The 16,400-nt window shown below is 44.2% G+C and overlaps 1 protein-coding gene across 12 annotated transcripts in view; it reads left to right on the top strand.

The window, feature by feature from the left end:
* The first annotated feature begins 1,314 nt into the window (after nucleotides 1-1,314).
* SH3TC2 (SH3 domain and tetratricopeptide repeats 2) overlaps nucleotides 1,315-16,400 on the top strand; it is a 54,667-nt gene continuing 39,581 nt past the window's right edge. For 9 of the 12 annotated variants that reach the window (XR_015167675.1, XR_015167674.1, XR_015167676.1 and 6 more), the window contains exons 1-2: nucleotides 1,315-1,666; nucleotides 12,981-13,079. Coding sequence is in view for 8 of the 12 variants with exons in the window: in XM_086412344.1 (XP_086268470.1) it covers nucleotides 1,333-1,666; nucleotides 12,981-13,079 (433 nt within the window). In the remaining 4 variants the exon portion in view is untranslated. Of the gene's footprint in view, nucleotides 1,667-12,980; nucleotides 13,080-15,577; nucleotides 15,719-16,400 lie in introns of those variants that run through there. The other 3 variants (XM_086412343.1, XM_086412341.1, XM_086412345.1) reach the window with 2 other exon arrangements.

Below are 16,400 nucleotides of genomic sequence, written 5' to 3'. Positions count from 1 at the left end.
CTTCCTCACTTACAAAATAAAGATGATAATGCTAATATTATGGGTTGTTATGGGACTTAAATTAAGTAATGTATGATGAGTGCTTAACCCGTAGTGAACATTCAGTCACTGGGAATCAAGATGGGTTAGCACTGAAACTGAAGTCAGACTTTGGAGATATGGTGGAGAACCCGTCACCTGGGACTGAGCTGGGGTGTGTGATGGACACCCCTGATCACTCCAGTGAGACTGATATCTAGGTGCTCCTTCATGTTGTATTCCCAGTGCTCCTCCCAGAATATAAAATGGACCAGGCCACCTCCCTCCTTGAAGTGGTCATGTGACTGGCTGCAAGTTCAACCTCCAAGTAGTCTGCACAGCAGGACTACTTGCTTTCCCTAGGCCACACCTCCTCACTCTTTGGACCACTCAGGAGTGACCTTTGCTCTAGGCATTAAGGAAACAATAAGTAACTTATGATCCTTCAGCTTGGTTGCTGGATCAGTCATGCCTCTGTCTAATGTTACTGGCATATGGCCATATTTTCTCCATCTTCCTTAGGAGATGCCATGGGAGGTTTTCTGAAATTCAGCCATACTGTCTCAACTACATCCTACTGCTCTGCTCCTTATTGTTGTTAAGTTGTGTCCAACTTTTTGTGACACCATGGACTGCAGCATGCCAGGTTTCCCTGTCCTTCACCATCTCCGGGAGCTTGCTCAAACTCATGTCCATTGAGTTGGTGATGCCATCTAACCATCTCATCCTCTGTAAGCCACCTTCTCCTTCTTCCCTCAATCTTTCCTAGCATCAGGGTCTTTTACAATGAGTTGGCCAAAGTGTTGGAGCTTCAGCCCCAATCCTTCCAATGAATATTCAGGGTTGATTTCCTTTAGGACTGACTACTCCTTAAACAAGATGGAAAAGAGTTTGGTCTGGTGTGATCCATTTTGTGTGCATATTTGTAGCCTTAACATACTTGGTCTTCCAACCTCTCATCTGTAAGATGTTCGGTTACATCAGGTGACTTCTTGGATTTCTTCTGACTTTCTGATTTTGGCAGCCAGGGCTGGGGGTGAGGTGAAATGCTGTACCCACAGCTCCAGCTTCACCCAAATAGCTAAGGTGGGGTGTTTGCAGAGAGAGACTGGGTGGGGAGCACTTTCCCAGCAGCAGGAGAATCAGTGTGGGCCAAGCCAGTCAGGGAGGGAGAAAGAACAGAAGCAGCCTTGATTCCTGAGATGCTCTCAGCCTCCTCCTCCTGTGCCACTCCCCCACACCGTCCACCCGCACAAGAACCAAACTGTGTATCTCAATCCTAGAATGTGTGGAATGTGCCACAGCCTGATAGGCATGAAGCAATCTGCAGAGAGGCAGGGAGGAGCTCTGCTCCCCAGTCAGAGGCCCGACAGTGCAAGGACTATGGGTCCTGAGGGCTGGGTGGCCCCTCCCATCCTCCCTGGGCCTGCTGCCGCAGCCAGGATATCAAAGGCTGCATTGTGCTTTGAGCGGGACTTGGTCCCTCGTGTGCCAGGGAGGAGGCGGGAGGAGGGACACCGCTGGGAGGCTGTCTCCTCCCAGTGCTCCTCTGGCTGGTGTTCCCAGGGGCCTCGGCCTGGGGAGGATGGTGCACACATGGGTGGCTGCTTCTGCATCCCTGGGGAGCCAAGTCTGTCCTGGGGCCCAGGTGAGTTTCCTGGGGGGAAGGGGGACTCCGGCCTGCGGAATGCCTGAGGCGGTGGTGGGTCCACTGAAGGCTTAGGGATCTGCTGGGTTGGGGAGCTACTCTTCTCAAGATGGGGAGATGGTTGCACTTTCTGGCTTCTTCTCCTCCCTTCCTCTTCCTCACTTAGTATTTGTCATTCTGACATTGTGAAAAGGGAGTGAAACCTGGGAAGCATCTACTTTTCCTAAAGAAAGAGGCTTTGAGCTCACTCTAGGAGGAGAGAAGGCTGCTTTTGGCTGCCACTCCCAGGGTGTGACTAAGCCCTTCCTTCCTTTTTTCCCAAGATGCCCCAGTTCAGGAATAAAGCTCAGGCAGTTGGTTCCTCTGGGGACCAGCAGTGGTCATAAACTTGGCCTTAGTCACTCAACCCTATTTTTGTCAGGGTTAACGTTACTGGAGGAAAACAGGCAGTTTCCTGCCTCCTACCTGTTACAGTGTGTGTGTGTGTGTGTGTGTGTACGTCAAACTGAGGTCACTCAGAGTTGTTGCTCTAAGAAACTGTCAAGTCATCTGAGGCTTGACATACAGTGACCAACCCTGCTGGTTTCACTGGGACCAGGGCTTTCCCAGGATGCATTCAGCGCTAAAACCAAAACAGTCCCCGGCAGACTGGGGTCACTGGGCACCCTAATGCAAGCTCCTTGCTTCTTTTCAGAGGGAGACCAAGGTGAGGCCCAGTGGTCTCATGTATGGCATTCACCAGGAGCAGCTGTGGCTCTGTGGGAAGAGTGTGGATTGAGGGAGGACTCTCTTGGAAGACAAATGAGCATTAAACCAAGAAATTATTCCTAACACTTGTTAGGATTCCATGTCTTCTTGGAGCACCACCATGTTTCCTTGGAGGGGGAGCCCAGGAGAACCTCTATCGAAGGTTTTCTACTCTCTGATAGATAACTTCCCCCTGTAGTTTTGTGACCTGGGCTCGATTAGGTGGAAGGCACTACAGGTTCCTAAAGCAAATCTGAAGCAGCCATGTTCTGCTTCCTCTGCTTGAAGTTCCAGCCTAGGCACCTTGGTATCTCCAGCAGGGAGAGGCTCCCACACTAAAGGTAACCCAGACTTAAAAATTCCCCAAATAATGCCCTTGGCACTAAATGCACGACCTATAGCTAAAAAACATTTTGCTTCTCCAAATGTCTAAAATGTACACGCTTTTCAGACCCTCTCCCTAAATCCTGCTGTCCTTGTACCCCTTGGGAGCAGACATTGCATGGCAGCTGCAAGAATATGAAGGACCACTGGTCTGTAAGGCAGGGAGCTGCATTCTAGATCTGATTTGGTTTATCTCCTCTTAGGCATCCTCACAGTTAATCACCCAGTCTTTGAGGTTAGGTCTTGTCTGGATTTGCCAGACAAGGTCTTGGTTCTTTGATTTGCCTTGAGCAATTTATTTATTAACCTTTCTGTGTTTCAGTTTTCTCATTTGCAGATTTTATGATATAATTATGCTTTCCTTATAAAGTGTTGTGGTAGGGATTAAGTCTACATGAAAAACAGTTAAAACAACCTGACACAGTTAATTAAGCCCAGTAAATAAAACAAGGCACATTAATCACATCTCTATGACTCTGGCATATCACGCTCTCTCTCTAGGTCTCCCTTTGCTCATCTATAAAATGAGGGGGTTGTAAACTCAGCCTGTGGAGGTAAATTAGGGAGCTCTGCTCCTGGTCCCTGACCCCCCAGCTTCAGCCTGAATAACCCTGCTTCTGTTTGACATCCTGTTGTTTAGCCCAAGATTTCATGTAAAGAATTCTGCAGCTTGAAAGAAACAAACCAACACTGAGGAAAACAATCTTAAGTTCTTATGACACTATCATTCAATTACCTTATTATTTCACCACATTTTTGCTGTTCAATTGGTTAGCATCCTGGATTCACTTTTTCACCAATAGTCAGCCTGATATTTATTTCTATTGAGGCTTTTCATGCCATCTCCCCAGTTTTCTGTACTTGTCAGGGCCTTTCCCTGGGGAGGATGATATGGTATTGTAGGTCTGAGGTCAGTTGTTGTAAACATCCCCTTCTAGGTTCCCCTATTTATCCTAGAGAACGGGAACAAGGTACACAAGCTAGAGTGACTTAATAGTATGTGAGTTTGGCAAGTCTCTTATATTCTTTGAACCTCAGTTTTCCTGTCTCTAAAATGAATATAATGATAGTATCTGTCACACAGAGTTTTTGTGAAGATTAAATCAGATAATTCATCTCATGGATTTAGCAGGGTCTGGCTTTTGATAGCCGCTCAGTAATTGCCTGGAAAATCCCATGGATGGAGGATCCTGGTAGGGTCAGACACGACTGAGTGACTTCACTTTCACTTTTCACTTTCATGCATTGGAGAAGGAAATGGCAACCCACTCCAGTGTTCTTGCCTGGAGAATCCCAGGGATGGGGAAGCCTGGTGGGCTGCCATCTATGGGGTCACACAGAGTTGGACACGACTGAAATGACTTAGCAGCAGCAGCAGCAGCACTAATTGCCGGCTGTTTTGTTAACTAATAAGGACCACTCCAACATCCCTTCTCCTATGCCTGACTCCACTGGAGTAGGAGTCGGTGCTCCTCTTTCTTCGGCTGCTTCTGCCATTGTGTCTGTTTCAGTGGGAGTAAACAGTTAGGACCAACAGTCCTCAGGGGTTAGGGAGGCAGGAAAGGAGAAGGCCTGATAGCACTATGCCCTGGACCGCTGCCCAGCTGGTCTGCAGTGGAGTGACAAAATGAAAAACACTCTTCCTGACGCCCCCCAGGTGTGCTGTATTCTCACACATGGACTCTGCCTGCAGCGTTTGTTCCCATGATGCTTCTTACTTTGGACATGGGCAGGGGGTAGGTTTCTGGTAACTGCCATTATTTCTGACTTCTGGACCCCTGGAAATTCTTGCCACTGTTAAACCACAGTTGCTTAGTTAAGATCACAGAGCAAGCTCATGTCAAGATTTGTTGGCCTAAAAGCTTCTAGCACTGCCGCCTTATCTTTCAACACTATCTTGAAGAGATCTGGCAGATTTATACCCTTATACAGAGGATGTGGGAGAGATACATTTGCCTACATTGATTGCTGTTGTTTGTAACTTTCCTTTCAACCTTTGTTGGTAAATATGAATCATCAGTAGAATTATAAGAGATGGAGGGATGAATGCTGACAATAGTAAATCATGATTCACATTTGAGCTTTAACAAACTTGAGACATTTTGAATATACTGATAATAGATAATATGAGAACATTATGCAACTTTCTACTTTATGTCCTATTAGCTTCAGAGCTTCTTTATTTCTTTCTTTTACTTTTTGGAAAAATAAAAGATTACAGATACAGTTAGAGTCCCCTGGTAGTTTTTCCCAATCTTACTCCTCACTCTCCCTCCCCCAAACTAATCACATTCATGAATTCAGTGGTTCTGTGCCCTCACTGCATATCTGTATACTCACGAGTGTTCATTGGAAGGACTGATGTTGAGGCCGAAACTCCAATACTTTGGCCACCTGATGTGAAGAGCTGACTCATTTGAAAAGACCCTGATGCTGGGAAAGATTGAAGGCAGGAGGAGAAGGGGACAAGAGAAGATGAGATGGTTGGATGACATCACTGACTCAATGGACATGAGCTTGGGTAAACTCCGGGAGTTGGTGATGGACAGGGAGGCCTGGCGTGCTGCAGTCCATGGGGTTGCAAAGAGTTGGACACAACTGAGTGACTGAACTGAACTGAATTGAATCTTGTAAAGAATTTATTATTAAGATTTTTTAACGTAAAGTGATATTATTATGCAGCCTTTTTTTTTTTTTTTTTAATAATTCAACACTATGATCTAAGATGGGCTTCCCTGGTGGCTCAGATGGTAAAGAATCTGCCTGCAATGCAGAAGATTCAGGTTTGATCCCCAGGTCGGGAAGATCCCCTGGAGAAAGGGAATAGCAACCCATTTCAGTATTTTTGCCTGGAGATGTACAGAGGAGCCTTGTGGGCTACAGTCCATAGGGTCACAAAGAGTCGGACATGACTAAAGGACTAACACTACTAAACTATGATCTAAGATACATTCATGTGGATAAACATAGCTGTAATTCTAATTTGATATTTGTCGCAACAAGGACAATGTCGGTTCACATCATAAAAACTGCCGGTGGTATGCTTGTCAAGTCAAAGAAATAAAATGTGTGTGGAGAAAAAAAGCATGCAGGGAAATCTTTACTGTTTAGTTTTCTTAAATTTGGGAGTGGTGGTGAACAAGTGGGCCCAAGGAGAGACTGAGAGAGAAGTGGGAGTATATTCTCATTTCCAGCAAGTTTCTGTGACTGAAATATCTCCTGAGTTGGAGACCTTAGACTTCAGTGTTCTGAGGTTGGGTTTATGTAGTGGAACCGGCAAGATCTACACCCATAATCTGGATGGCCTCTGACTCTGTATGACTCTGGTAAAATCACTACTTCTCTCTGGGCCTTAGTTTCTCAACAGTAAAATTAGGAGTGGAATTCAGTGATCTCTGTTCCTTTCAAATATTCATTTTCTGTAATTATTGCCTCTCCTCATTTTTATGTCTCATATTTAAAATGTCAAGATGCCTTCCCTTTTCTAACTTTAAAATACAGTGTTATTCACTGTATTCCCTGTCTCCTCATTTGCCAAGATCACAGTCCACATTCTCTCTCACACTGTGGACTGTCACACAGTTTTCAGCTATGCTCCCTGCCTCTCTTTCTTGCCTCTCCCTGTCCTTTCAGTGCCATCCCAGGTAGAATTTCCACTTTTGTTTTGCCACACCCATGCTCAAGAATGTTCCATAGCTCCATATTGCTTGCTATATCCATTCTAAATTCCTTTGACTTCTTTATAATGTTCTCCTTATCCTGACCCTACCATATTTATCAATTTTAGCTCCACCATCCTGACCTCTCCAGTATGTTGTCAGCTCATGTGCATGCAAACATTTGCTCCTGTCCTGCTGATCTCTTTACCAGTAATCCCATTTTTCTACCACCTATATAAATCTACCAACAAAATAAAGAGGGAGCCATAGACTGGGAGATAGTATTTGTAAATTACATATCTAATACTTGTATCCAGAATAGAAAAAAAAAACTTATAACTCAGTAATGAGAAAATAAATAATCCAATACAAATTTTCAGAGAGTTTCATTCAGAAAATATAGGGATGGAAACCATACATGTGAAAAACGCTCAGCATCATTAGCTGTGCTCAGTTATGTCTGACTCTTTGTGACCCCATGGACTGTAGTCCCACCAGGCTTCCCTGTCCGTGGAATTTTACAGGTGAGAATACTGGAGTGGGTTGCCATTCTCTTCTCCAGGGAATCTTCCTAACCCAGGAATTGAACCCAAGTCTCTTGCATCTCCTGCATTGGTAGGCAGACTCTTTACCACTAGTGCCATCTGGGAATCCCTCATTAGTTATTAGGAAAGTGTAAATTAAAATGAGATAAAACCACACACCTACTAGAATGACTACAATTAAGAAGACTGATACTAAAGTGGTGTGGATGTGGAGAAACAGGAACTTTCATGTGTAGCTGATGGGAATGCAAAAGGTACAGCAACTTTGGAAAGCAGTTTGGCAGGTTTTTTTGAACTAAGCATTGGTAATTTTCTCTGACCAATAATAAAAATAAAACTAGCTTCCAGAAAGTAATTTATTGATTCACAAATGAAAAGTCCAGGGATTATTTGTTTCAAGTATGTCTGGATCAAAGTATTTAAATGATTTTAACTGATTCCAGCTGAGCTATTTGAAAACCTAAAAGATGATGCAGTTAAAGTGCTGCACTCAATATGCCAGCACATTTGAAAAACTCAGCAATGGCCACAGGACTGGAAAAGGTCAGTTTTCATTCTAACCATGAAGAAGGGCAATGCCAAAGGATATTCAACTATTAGGCTGATTTCACATGCCTCCCATGTGATTTCATATGCTTCCCTGATTTTACCAAGGTTTCCCTGGTGGCTCAGCTGGTAAAGAATCCTCCTGCAATGTGGGATTCCTGGGTTTGATCCCTGGGTTGGAAAGATCCCCTGGAGAAGGGAATGGCTACCCACTCCAGTATTTTGGCCTGGAAAATTCCATGGACTGTATAGTCTATGTGGTCGAAAAGAGTCGGGCACGATTGAGCGACTTCACTTTCACAAGCTAGCAAGGTAATGCTCAAAAACCTTCAAGCTAGGTTTCAATGGTACATGAACCAAGAACTTCCAGATGTACAAGCTGGATTTAGAAAAGGCAGAGGAACCAGAGATCAAATTGCCAATATCTGTCGAATCATAGAAAAAGCAAGAGAATTCCAGAAAAACATCTACTTCTGCTTGATCGACTATGCTAAAGCCTTTGACTGTGTGGATTACAACAAACTGTGGAAAATTCTTCAAGATATGGAATACCAGATCACCTGACCTGCCTCCTGAGAAACCTGTATGCAGGTCAAGAAGTAATAGTTAAAATTGGACATGGAACAACGGATTGGTTCGAAATTGGGAAAGGAGTACATCAAGGCTGTATATTGTCATCTTGCTTATTTAACTTCTATGCACAGTACATCATGTGAAATACTGGGCTGGATGAAGCACAGGCTGGGATCAAGATTGCCAGTAGAAATAACAACAACTTCAGATATGCAGATGACACCACCCTAATGGCAGAATGTGAAGAGGAACTAAAGAGCTTCTTGATGAAGGTGAAAGACAAGAGTGAAAAAGCTGGCCCTAAAACTCAACATTCAAGAAAACTAAGATCATGGTATCCGGTCCCATCACTTCATGGCAAATAGATGGGGAAAAAGTGGAAACAGTAGCAGATTTTATTTTCTTGGACTTCCAAATCACCACAGACTGTGACTGCAGCCATGAAATTAAAAGACACTTGCTCCTTGGAAGTAAAGCTATGATAGACCTAGACAGAGTATTAAAAAGCAGAGATATCACTTTGCTGACAAAGGTCCGTATAGTCAAAGCTATGTGTTTTCAGGCAGTCATGTATGGGTGTGAGAGTTGGACCATAAAGAAGGCTGAGCGCCAAAGAACTGATGCTTTTGAACTATGGTGCTGGAGAAGGCTCTTTTTTTTGGATAAGACTCGAGTCCCTTGGACCGCAAGGAGATCAAACCAGTGAATCCTAAAAGAAACACACCCTAAATATTCTTTGGAGGGACTGATGCTGAAGCTGAAGCTCTAATACTTTGGCCACCTGATGCAAAGAGCCAACTCATTGGAAAAGACCCTGATGCTGGGAAGGAATGAGGGCAGGAAAAGAAGGGAGCAACAGAGGATGAGATGGTTGCGAGCATCACCAACTAAGTGGACATGAACTGGGCAATATCTGGGAAATAACGTAGGTCAGAGAAGTGTGGCGTACTGCAGTCCATGGGGTCACAAACAGTCCAACACGGCTTAGCAACTGAACAACAATTCCAACAACCTTTCCCACTCTGTTTAGAAAATCGCTAGCTACCCCAAGTCATGCAAATACTCTTCTATATTTCGCTCCAAGTTTTTTTGGTATCTTTTAAAAAACAAGCACCTAAATAATTCTGATGCAGATCATCCACAAATCACATTCTGGAAAACTGTGATTTTTCTTCTCTATACCTCACATGTTCTTTAAGAGCTGTGCGCCCTGCCTTCTCCCCCAAACTGAGGTCAACATCCTGAACTTCCTTATTCAAGATGGGATCATGCCACAGACTCTCACGGTCCTTAGGCAACTGTCTCTTCTCATGGACACACAAAGCTTGCCAGGACTAGGTGTAAATAAGTGAGCTGGCATTTCTGGGGACCATGATGGCCAGAGAACAAATGCCCCGTAGAGGTGGCAGCAACCACTCAGTGCCAGCTGACTGTTGCCAGATGAGCATGAGGGCCCCAGACTATAGTTCTTCCAGTATTCAAAGCAAAGCCAAGCATCTGGGTTATGTAAAACATCCTGACTTCTAAATGATGTAGAGCAATTTAAATCTTAAAAGTGCACAGTGTAGAGGAAAAAAAAGAAAAGAAAAATGTTGGTGGGTTTTTATGGCCCGTGGCCTCTGGTATACCAGTTTTCAAACTCTATCCTAGAGTAGGGAACCAGGCTGCCACTCAAAGTGATTCTAGGACCTGCAGGATTATTACCTGGGAGCATATTAGAAATGCAGAATCTCAAGCTTGCAACTACTGAGGCAGAATCTGCTTTATCAATGAGTGCTGATAAGTGTTACCCGCTCAGTCGCATCTGACCCTTTGGGACTGTAGCCGGGCAGATTCCTCTGTCCATGGGATTCTCCAGGCAAGAATACCGGAGTGGGTAGTCATTCCGTTCTCCAGAAAATCTTCCTGACCCAGGGATGGAAACAGGGTCTCCTGCATGGTAGGCAGATTCTTTACCGTCTGAGCCACTCGGGCAGTTTATCAATAGCCCAGGTGATTCATTAAAGTTTGAAAACCTCATGCAGATATGTGGTTCTTACTGACTCAAATCAGAATCATTTGGGGAACTTAAGAAAAATACCTGCATCGATGTGGTGACGTCGCGCTCTTCCTGTCTCGGCTTAAGCAGCACCTGACAAGGAACAGACGTTCAAGGCAACAGGACCACTCTTCTCATTTGCCCGGGCCCCTCATCTCCCCTTCCTGCCTGTTGGTGGTGTGTGTACGGCAGGTGCTGTGTGAATCACGTCCCATCTGGGTCTCCTGCCCCTCTGTCTCAGGGCATCGGCGGGGCCGGGTGCTCAGACGCAGCGCGGACATTCTCACCTCGCTTTCCCGGAGGGTCTCGCGAGGCGTCGCGCCGTGCTAGCCTCTCTGTGCGTGAATATCCCATCTGCCCTTGCGGTGCCCCTGGAGCGCTCCAGTTTTTCCCTCAGCGGGTGAAGCTTTCAGTTCCCAGCGAGCCCCTGGGGTCCCCCCTGAGGTGGTGCATCTCGTTGAATAGCTGTCTTGGAGTGTCGAGATGATAAGGGAGGCAACGTGCCTCGTGGTGGTTGTCCTCACTGTGTGCTGTGAGGACTGACTTGGCCCTCGTATTCTCCCTTCTCCGGGGTTGCACGGGGGAGTTTGAGCGACCATGGAGGGTCCGGCGAGGCGAAGCGGAGCCTCTGTGAGACATTTCAGCTCCTTGTGAGGTAAATGGAGGAGTCTGAGGCCTCATGGACGTTTCGCTTATCTTGCCTCAGGAACCCCCTCCTCGCAGCCCTTCCCCAGCCAAAAGAGAACTGGCCTCCCTTGAAGTGCCTCCGTGGGCCCAGTGGGGAGACGATGGGTGGAGGACGACGCTCCCTGAGTCAGAAAGCCTTCTCTAGCCATTCGAGAGCGAGCCTAGGGGCACTGGACCTCCCAGCCTCCGCCCCTCCAAAGCGCACAGAGGATGAGGGGTGGGCTGACCTCGCGGTGGGGTGGAGCACTGCTCTTCCTGGGAGAGGGGGAAGAAAAAAAGAGAGAAATCAAAGGAAAGGAAGAGAAAAGAAAAGTACGTGTGACTGGGTAGCATGATGAAGGACATAAATTAACATTTTTGGAGATGAGGCCTAGGCACTGATATTTTAAAAAGTCAGTTTTTTCAAAAGCCAGTTGGGTGACTTAAATAGGTAGACAGGGTTGAAAAGCACTCAGATCAAGCCTTCACCTATAATCGGGAAAAGTGAAATCTGAAAAAAATGGACAAATGAAATATCCTGACCAGTGTCACTTAACCAATGTATGGGAGAATCTGATTTGTGCAAACTCATCTCTCATGATTCTCAAGCCAGAAACTTTTCTGCTGCAGTTACTTTGGTTCCTGGGGGCAGAACTACAAAATGATCTTGGTAGACTATAGCTCATTACTGTTGGCTTCCAGGTAAGCTGCCTAATTTCAGCACTAACAAGATTGCTACATGAAAAGCTGTGAGCTAATGACCCCGCCTTCAGCACATTCAAGCCTAAATTCATTTCATTCTCCCTGTTCATTACCCTAAAAAAGTGCTAACTGTTCCTGCTATGAAAAAATGGAAGATCCTCAGCTTGGGATCAAAATCCCACTGAACAGGCATGGAAGAAGGCAGACTTCTGGCAGCAATATGAGGATTTGGGTTCAAGGTTAACCAGCCATGATTGGATGGTGCGTGATTACTTCATTCCTTATCACTCTTGGACTGCCTGAAGCACAGGTCCAGAATGCTAACCTAATAGATCTGCTTGACTTTGATCCACCAGCATTTTACAAATGAAGAAGTTGGATGGATTAGATGACTGACTGACAATTAGTAGCTGAGCCCAGATTCCTAATCCCTATTTCCAGTGTCAGGTATTGCTTGATAATATTCTGACCCCATGGTAGAGTCCTTGAGCAGTGTCATGTTCAAAAGAACAGAGCAACCAACAATAGTGGGTTAAGAACTTGAGTTCTTTTGTTGTATTTTGAGGATACATGAAAGAGGCCCACATTCCATGTCAATACTTTCAAATTTCCCTTCTGTTTTTTTTTAATCTACTGCCTTGTGCTTTATAACTGCACTTTTCTTCTCTTTTCAACTCTGTGCCATCAAAATAGCCTCCTCCTTAACCCTAGTATGTGCTATGATCTTCTCTTTTTCATTCTGGTTTTACAGCTGCAAAGACTGAGGAGGAAAAAAAATCCCATACAGCAACGGTCTCCAACCTTTTTGGCACTAGGGACTGATTTTGTGGAAGACAGTTTTTTCCAGTGACTGGGGGTGGGAAATGGTTTTAGGATGATTCCAGCATATTACATTTATTGTGCACTGTATTTCTATTATTATTACATCAACTCCACCTCAGATCAGTAGGCATTAGATCCTAGAGGTTGGGGACCCCTGCCATACAGAAGTCTGTATAGTGGGCAGACAGAAGGATAGTTTGGGGCCAATCATAGATGTCAGGGCCATTACAACCATGCCCTAGTTACCTCCCTCAGGATGTTACTCTCAATTGCTCTGCTCCAGCATTTCCATTATTCACCTTGCTGTAGTCAGATTTGTTATGACCTTGTAGGCCCAGCGTATATTGAACACGTAAGCCATGGGACTCACTCTGACCTGTAGGTGGGAAATCTGTTTTTTTTTTTTTTTTATTTCCCCTTTTTTAAATATAGTGGAGATATCCAGGCTGCTGTAGCATTAGGATAGCATGCTTTAGTTGAGAACTAAATAATTCTAAGGCAAAAGTGATAATAATTAGAATTCTTCTGGACCACCAGCCTGGAGAAAAGAATGATTTCTGACAAAAACTTGTAACCCTTGCTTATGGCTTACTTACACTCTCACAAATGACCTTTCATTTGATCTTCTCCAGGTAAAGATACTTCTTCCAAGGATCCAACCATATCGAGTGAATTTATATCCTCATCTGAAAATAAGGAAAAATGTTTCCTGCCACAGAACATGATTCCAGGTATCTAAACCCCAAAGACAAAACTTATTTAAAAATATTTAAAAATATTTTTCATGTAGAATGAAAAAAAAGGGGGTTACAGTAACCCCCTTAACAGTCTCATCTTCAAGTTCCCTCCCTCTGATCCTTCCTGGGCACCACCATTAAATACATCTTTGTAAGCATGACCTTGACTATGATATTCACTTGCCCACAAATATTCCACTGCTCTTCATTGTCTGTGTGATTAAAGCTAAACCACTCAGCTGACTCTGAAAGCTTTTCACAACCTGGTACATATTAGGAGCTCTATACATATTTGCTGTATTAAATAAAGTATATATCACCAAGTAGATTTTAAGGTGCTGAAGGGAAGGTGCAATTTTTTGAATAATTAAGTGTTCTACATAGTATGGCAACCCACTCCAGTACTCTTGCCTGGAAAATCCCATGGACAGAGGGGCCTGGTAGGCTGCAGTCCATGGGGTCGCTAGGAGTCGGACACGACTGAGCGACTTCACTTTCACTTTTCACTCTCATGCATTGGAGAAGGAAATGGCAACCCACTCCAGTGTTCTTGCCTGGAGAATCCCAGGGACCGAGAGCCTGGTGGGCTGCTGTCTATGGGGTCACACAGAGTCGGATATGACTGAAGCGACTTAGCAGTAGCATAGTACCTAAAAGAGTTGTTTGTACATGTGTAACTGGTGCTCAGAAAATGTTTGGTAAATAAATACATGAATGATTGAATAAGTCCATGGAGGTCTTGTTTGTCTTCTATATACCACCTTATACAGAGGTTATTAAATATATAAAGGAATAAAGGGTTGAGTATGTGGGATGAGATTGGTTGAGCAGAAGGGTGTCTGAATGATTCTTTCAGAAGGGAAAAAAAAGATTTTGAAATTAAAGTAGAAAAAATCTTTTTCTTAATACATATTTTTCACAATGTTATCCTTAAGAGACTTTAATGAAACTGGCAAAGACAACCATCCTCAGAGAGAGAGGTATACCTGAGCTGAACCTTGTACTGGAAATTCTGAGGATAAACCTGGGGAAAACCCAGTTTCTATTATCCAGTAACAGGTACCGTTTTTAATGGCAACTCACGTACAAAGCACATGCTAAGTCATGCCTGCATCTACTTCTCATCCTCACATACTCACTTCTAGGAGGTGGCACCACATTCTGCATTTCAAAGGTGGCAAACAGAGACTCACAGAGTGTGGTAAGTTCCCCAGTGCCACACAGTTAATACACGAGGAGAAAGGGATTCAATCCCCGGTCCTTGTTTGTAACCATAATGCCCTGTTGTTTCCCAAACATGTACTTCTCTACAGCATACAAAATCAAGATTTGTCAAAAAAGATCCGCAGTATGAATGTTTCAAAGGATATGTACTATGTAAACAGATAGTGTATAATGTCATGCCACATTCTTTCCCCCATTTTAAATTCTGTCAAGCTTCTTTGTTGACTATGAAAAAACCTTGCCCTCTATTTTTTTGCTGTTCTGTCAATCTGCTTATCTGTCTGTCAGCTTGGGCCATCTCTGAAAAAGCTGAATCGCCAACCATCTGTTGTTTCATGAACACAGTGGAGTCAGCATTTTATCCTATCAGTGAATGAAGGCAAGTGAACAAAGGGTACGTGTAGGTGAAACTTAACCTCCTGAGCCAGAACTTGTCCATCTTTCAGCATTTTCTGCCATGATGCTGTTTCCAAGAAGGTCATAGTGTGGGAAGGGGAGACTCAGCTCCAACTGCCAACCTCTTCTTCATGAGGAAGAGTCACAGACAGTCAATCAGATACATTATCACGATTAAACCGCTAGTTTTCAGAAAGATTAAAGAAGTGACAAAATGTACTTTGCACTAAAAGTAGAGTGAACCTGATTTATTCCCTTGTCCTCAGTGGGCACTGTAGGATCCCACATTGGCCTAGAGGTGTTGCTCTGAGTATCAGCTCTCACTGGTTGAGATCCAAAAGCAGTCTGCTTGTTTAAATACAGGTCTTTTGAGTTCCATAACCATGAACTCAAGTGCATGGCAAGGAGATTCACTTTGAAGGGGCCATCACTTATCAGGAGCTTTTCTGGGGGAGTTTCTGGAGAGGAGTGTGGATCAGGCTTTGGAAGGACAAGAAGTTTAGTGAAAAGAAATCACAGAATCAGTTAGTGTCAAGGTTAATTACAGTGTAACATGATGAGGGCAGTGAGCAGAAACTGCTGGAGTACTAGGGTAGGGATGGGGGTTTGTGACGGACAACAGTTAATGCTTAATGTGTTTGTTGAATGTTTAGTATGTACCCAATACTGAACAGAATGCTTTATGCACATAATCTCATTTAGTAAGCCTCTTAAAAATTCTGTGGGATTGTACTGTAAAAGCTCTTCAGCTAATGAGAAAAGTCAAGTGTAGAGAGGTAATTAACTGCTCAGGGTGGCACAGTTAACAAAGGCAGAGCCAAGCCTTGAGCCCAAGTCTGTGTGACTCCTCCTCCCTGGGCTTTACCTCCTCCCAGAGATCAGTGTTCAGTGAGGCTACCAGATGAACATTGGACCTGGACTGCTGAAGATGGAGGACTTGCATGAGATTAGAACACAGGCCAGGGAGGAGCGGAGTGGAATAAACATCCACCTGAAGCTCTCGCCGATGTCAGGTCAGTGGGTATTGTGTTGGAGCTGGCCTGCAGCCACAGCATTCCCGCAACTTCTGCGTTAGAGACAAGCCTTTATAAAGATAGAAGTTCAGGCTGCCTGTGTGCTCAGGCGAGCATGACAAGGACTATCTTTAATGTGTTCAGGAATTTGCAGAAGCCCTGGCAAGTTAAGGCTAGAGGACAAACCTCTGTGCTTATCCAGTTGATGCCTTCATGGTTCATTGTGTTTGAAAATTATTAATGGGATTGCTACTTATTGTCTAAAGAAGACACATGGCAAAGTGCAGTTATAATGATGAACCTCCTCAGTGTGGCCTTTCACGACAGCACTATCCACTCTCCAAAAGCTCCATCACTCTGTCTCTTTACCCTATTAACATTTTTTTACTCATACCCCTTTTCTCCATCTGAAATTATTGTGTGCACAGAATTGGTTACTTGCCAAGAACACAAGCTCCATGAGAGCAGGACCATGTTTATTTTGTTCCCACTGTATCCTAGCACCTAAAACAGCTTCTGTTCAGAGTGTTGGTTTGAATGAATGTGCATTTTGAAGATATTAAAGATAGGTTATAATATATTAACCATTTATCCTGACAAACAATAAATGCATTATCAGAAAGAAGCGTGTTAGAGGAAATACATGTGTATAGGTATAATGCATGGGCTTCCCTGGTGACTT

This window comes from Bos grunniens, chromosome 7 (assembly GCF_055505025.1).
Source record: "Bos grunniens cultivar Pamir isolate PY7600 chromosome 7, Bosgru_T2T1.0, whole genome shotgun sequence".
In the NCBI taxonomy this organism is placed as follows: domain Eukaryota; kingdom Metazoa; phylum Chordata; class Mammalia; order Artiodactyla; family Bovidae; genus Bos; species Bos grunniens.
The sequence above is the reverse complement of the archived record's forward strand: the minus strand, read 5'-3'. Positions and strand labels throughout refer to the sequence as shown.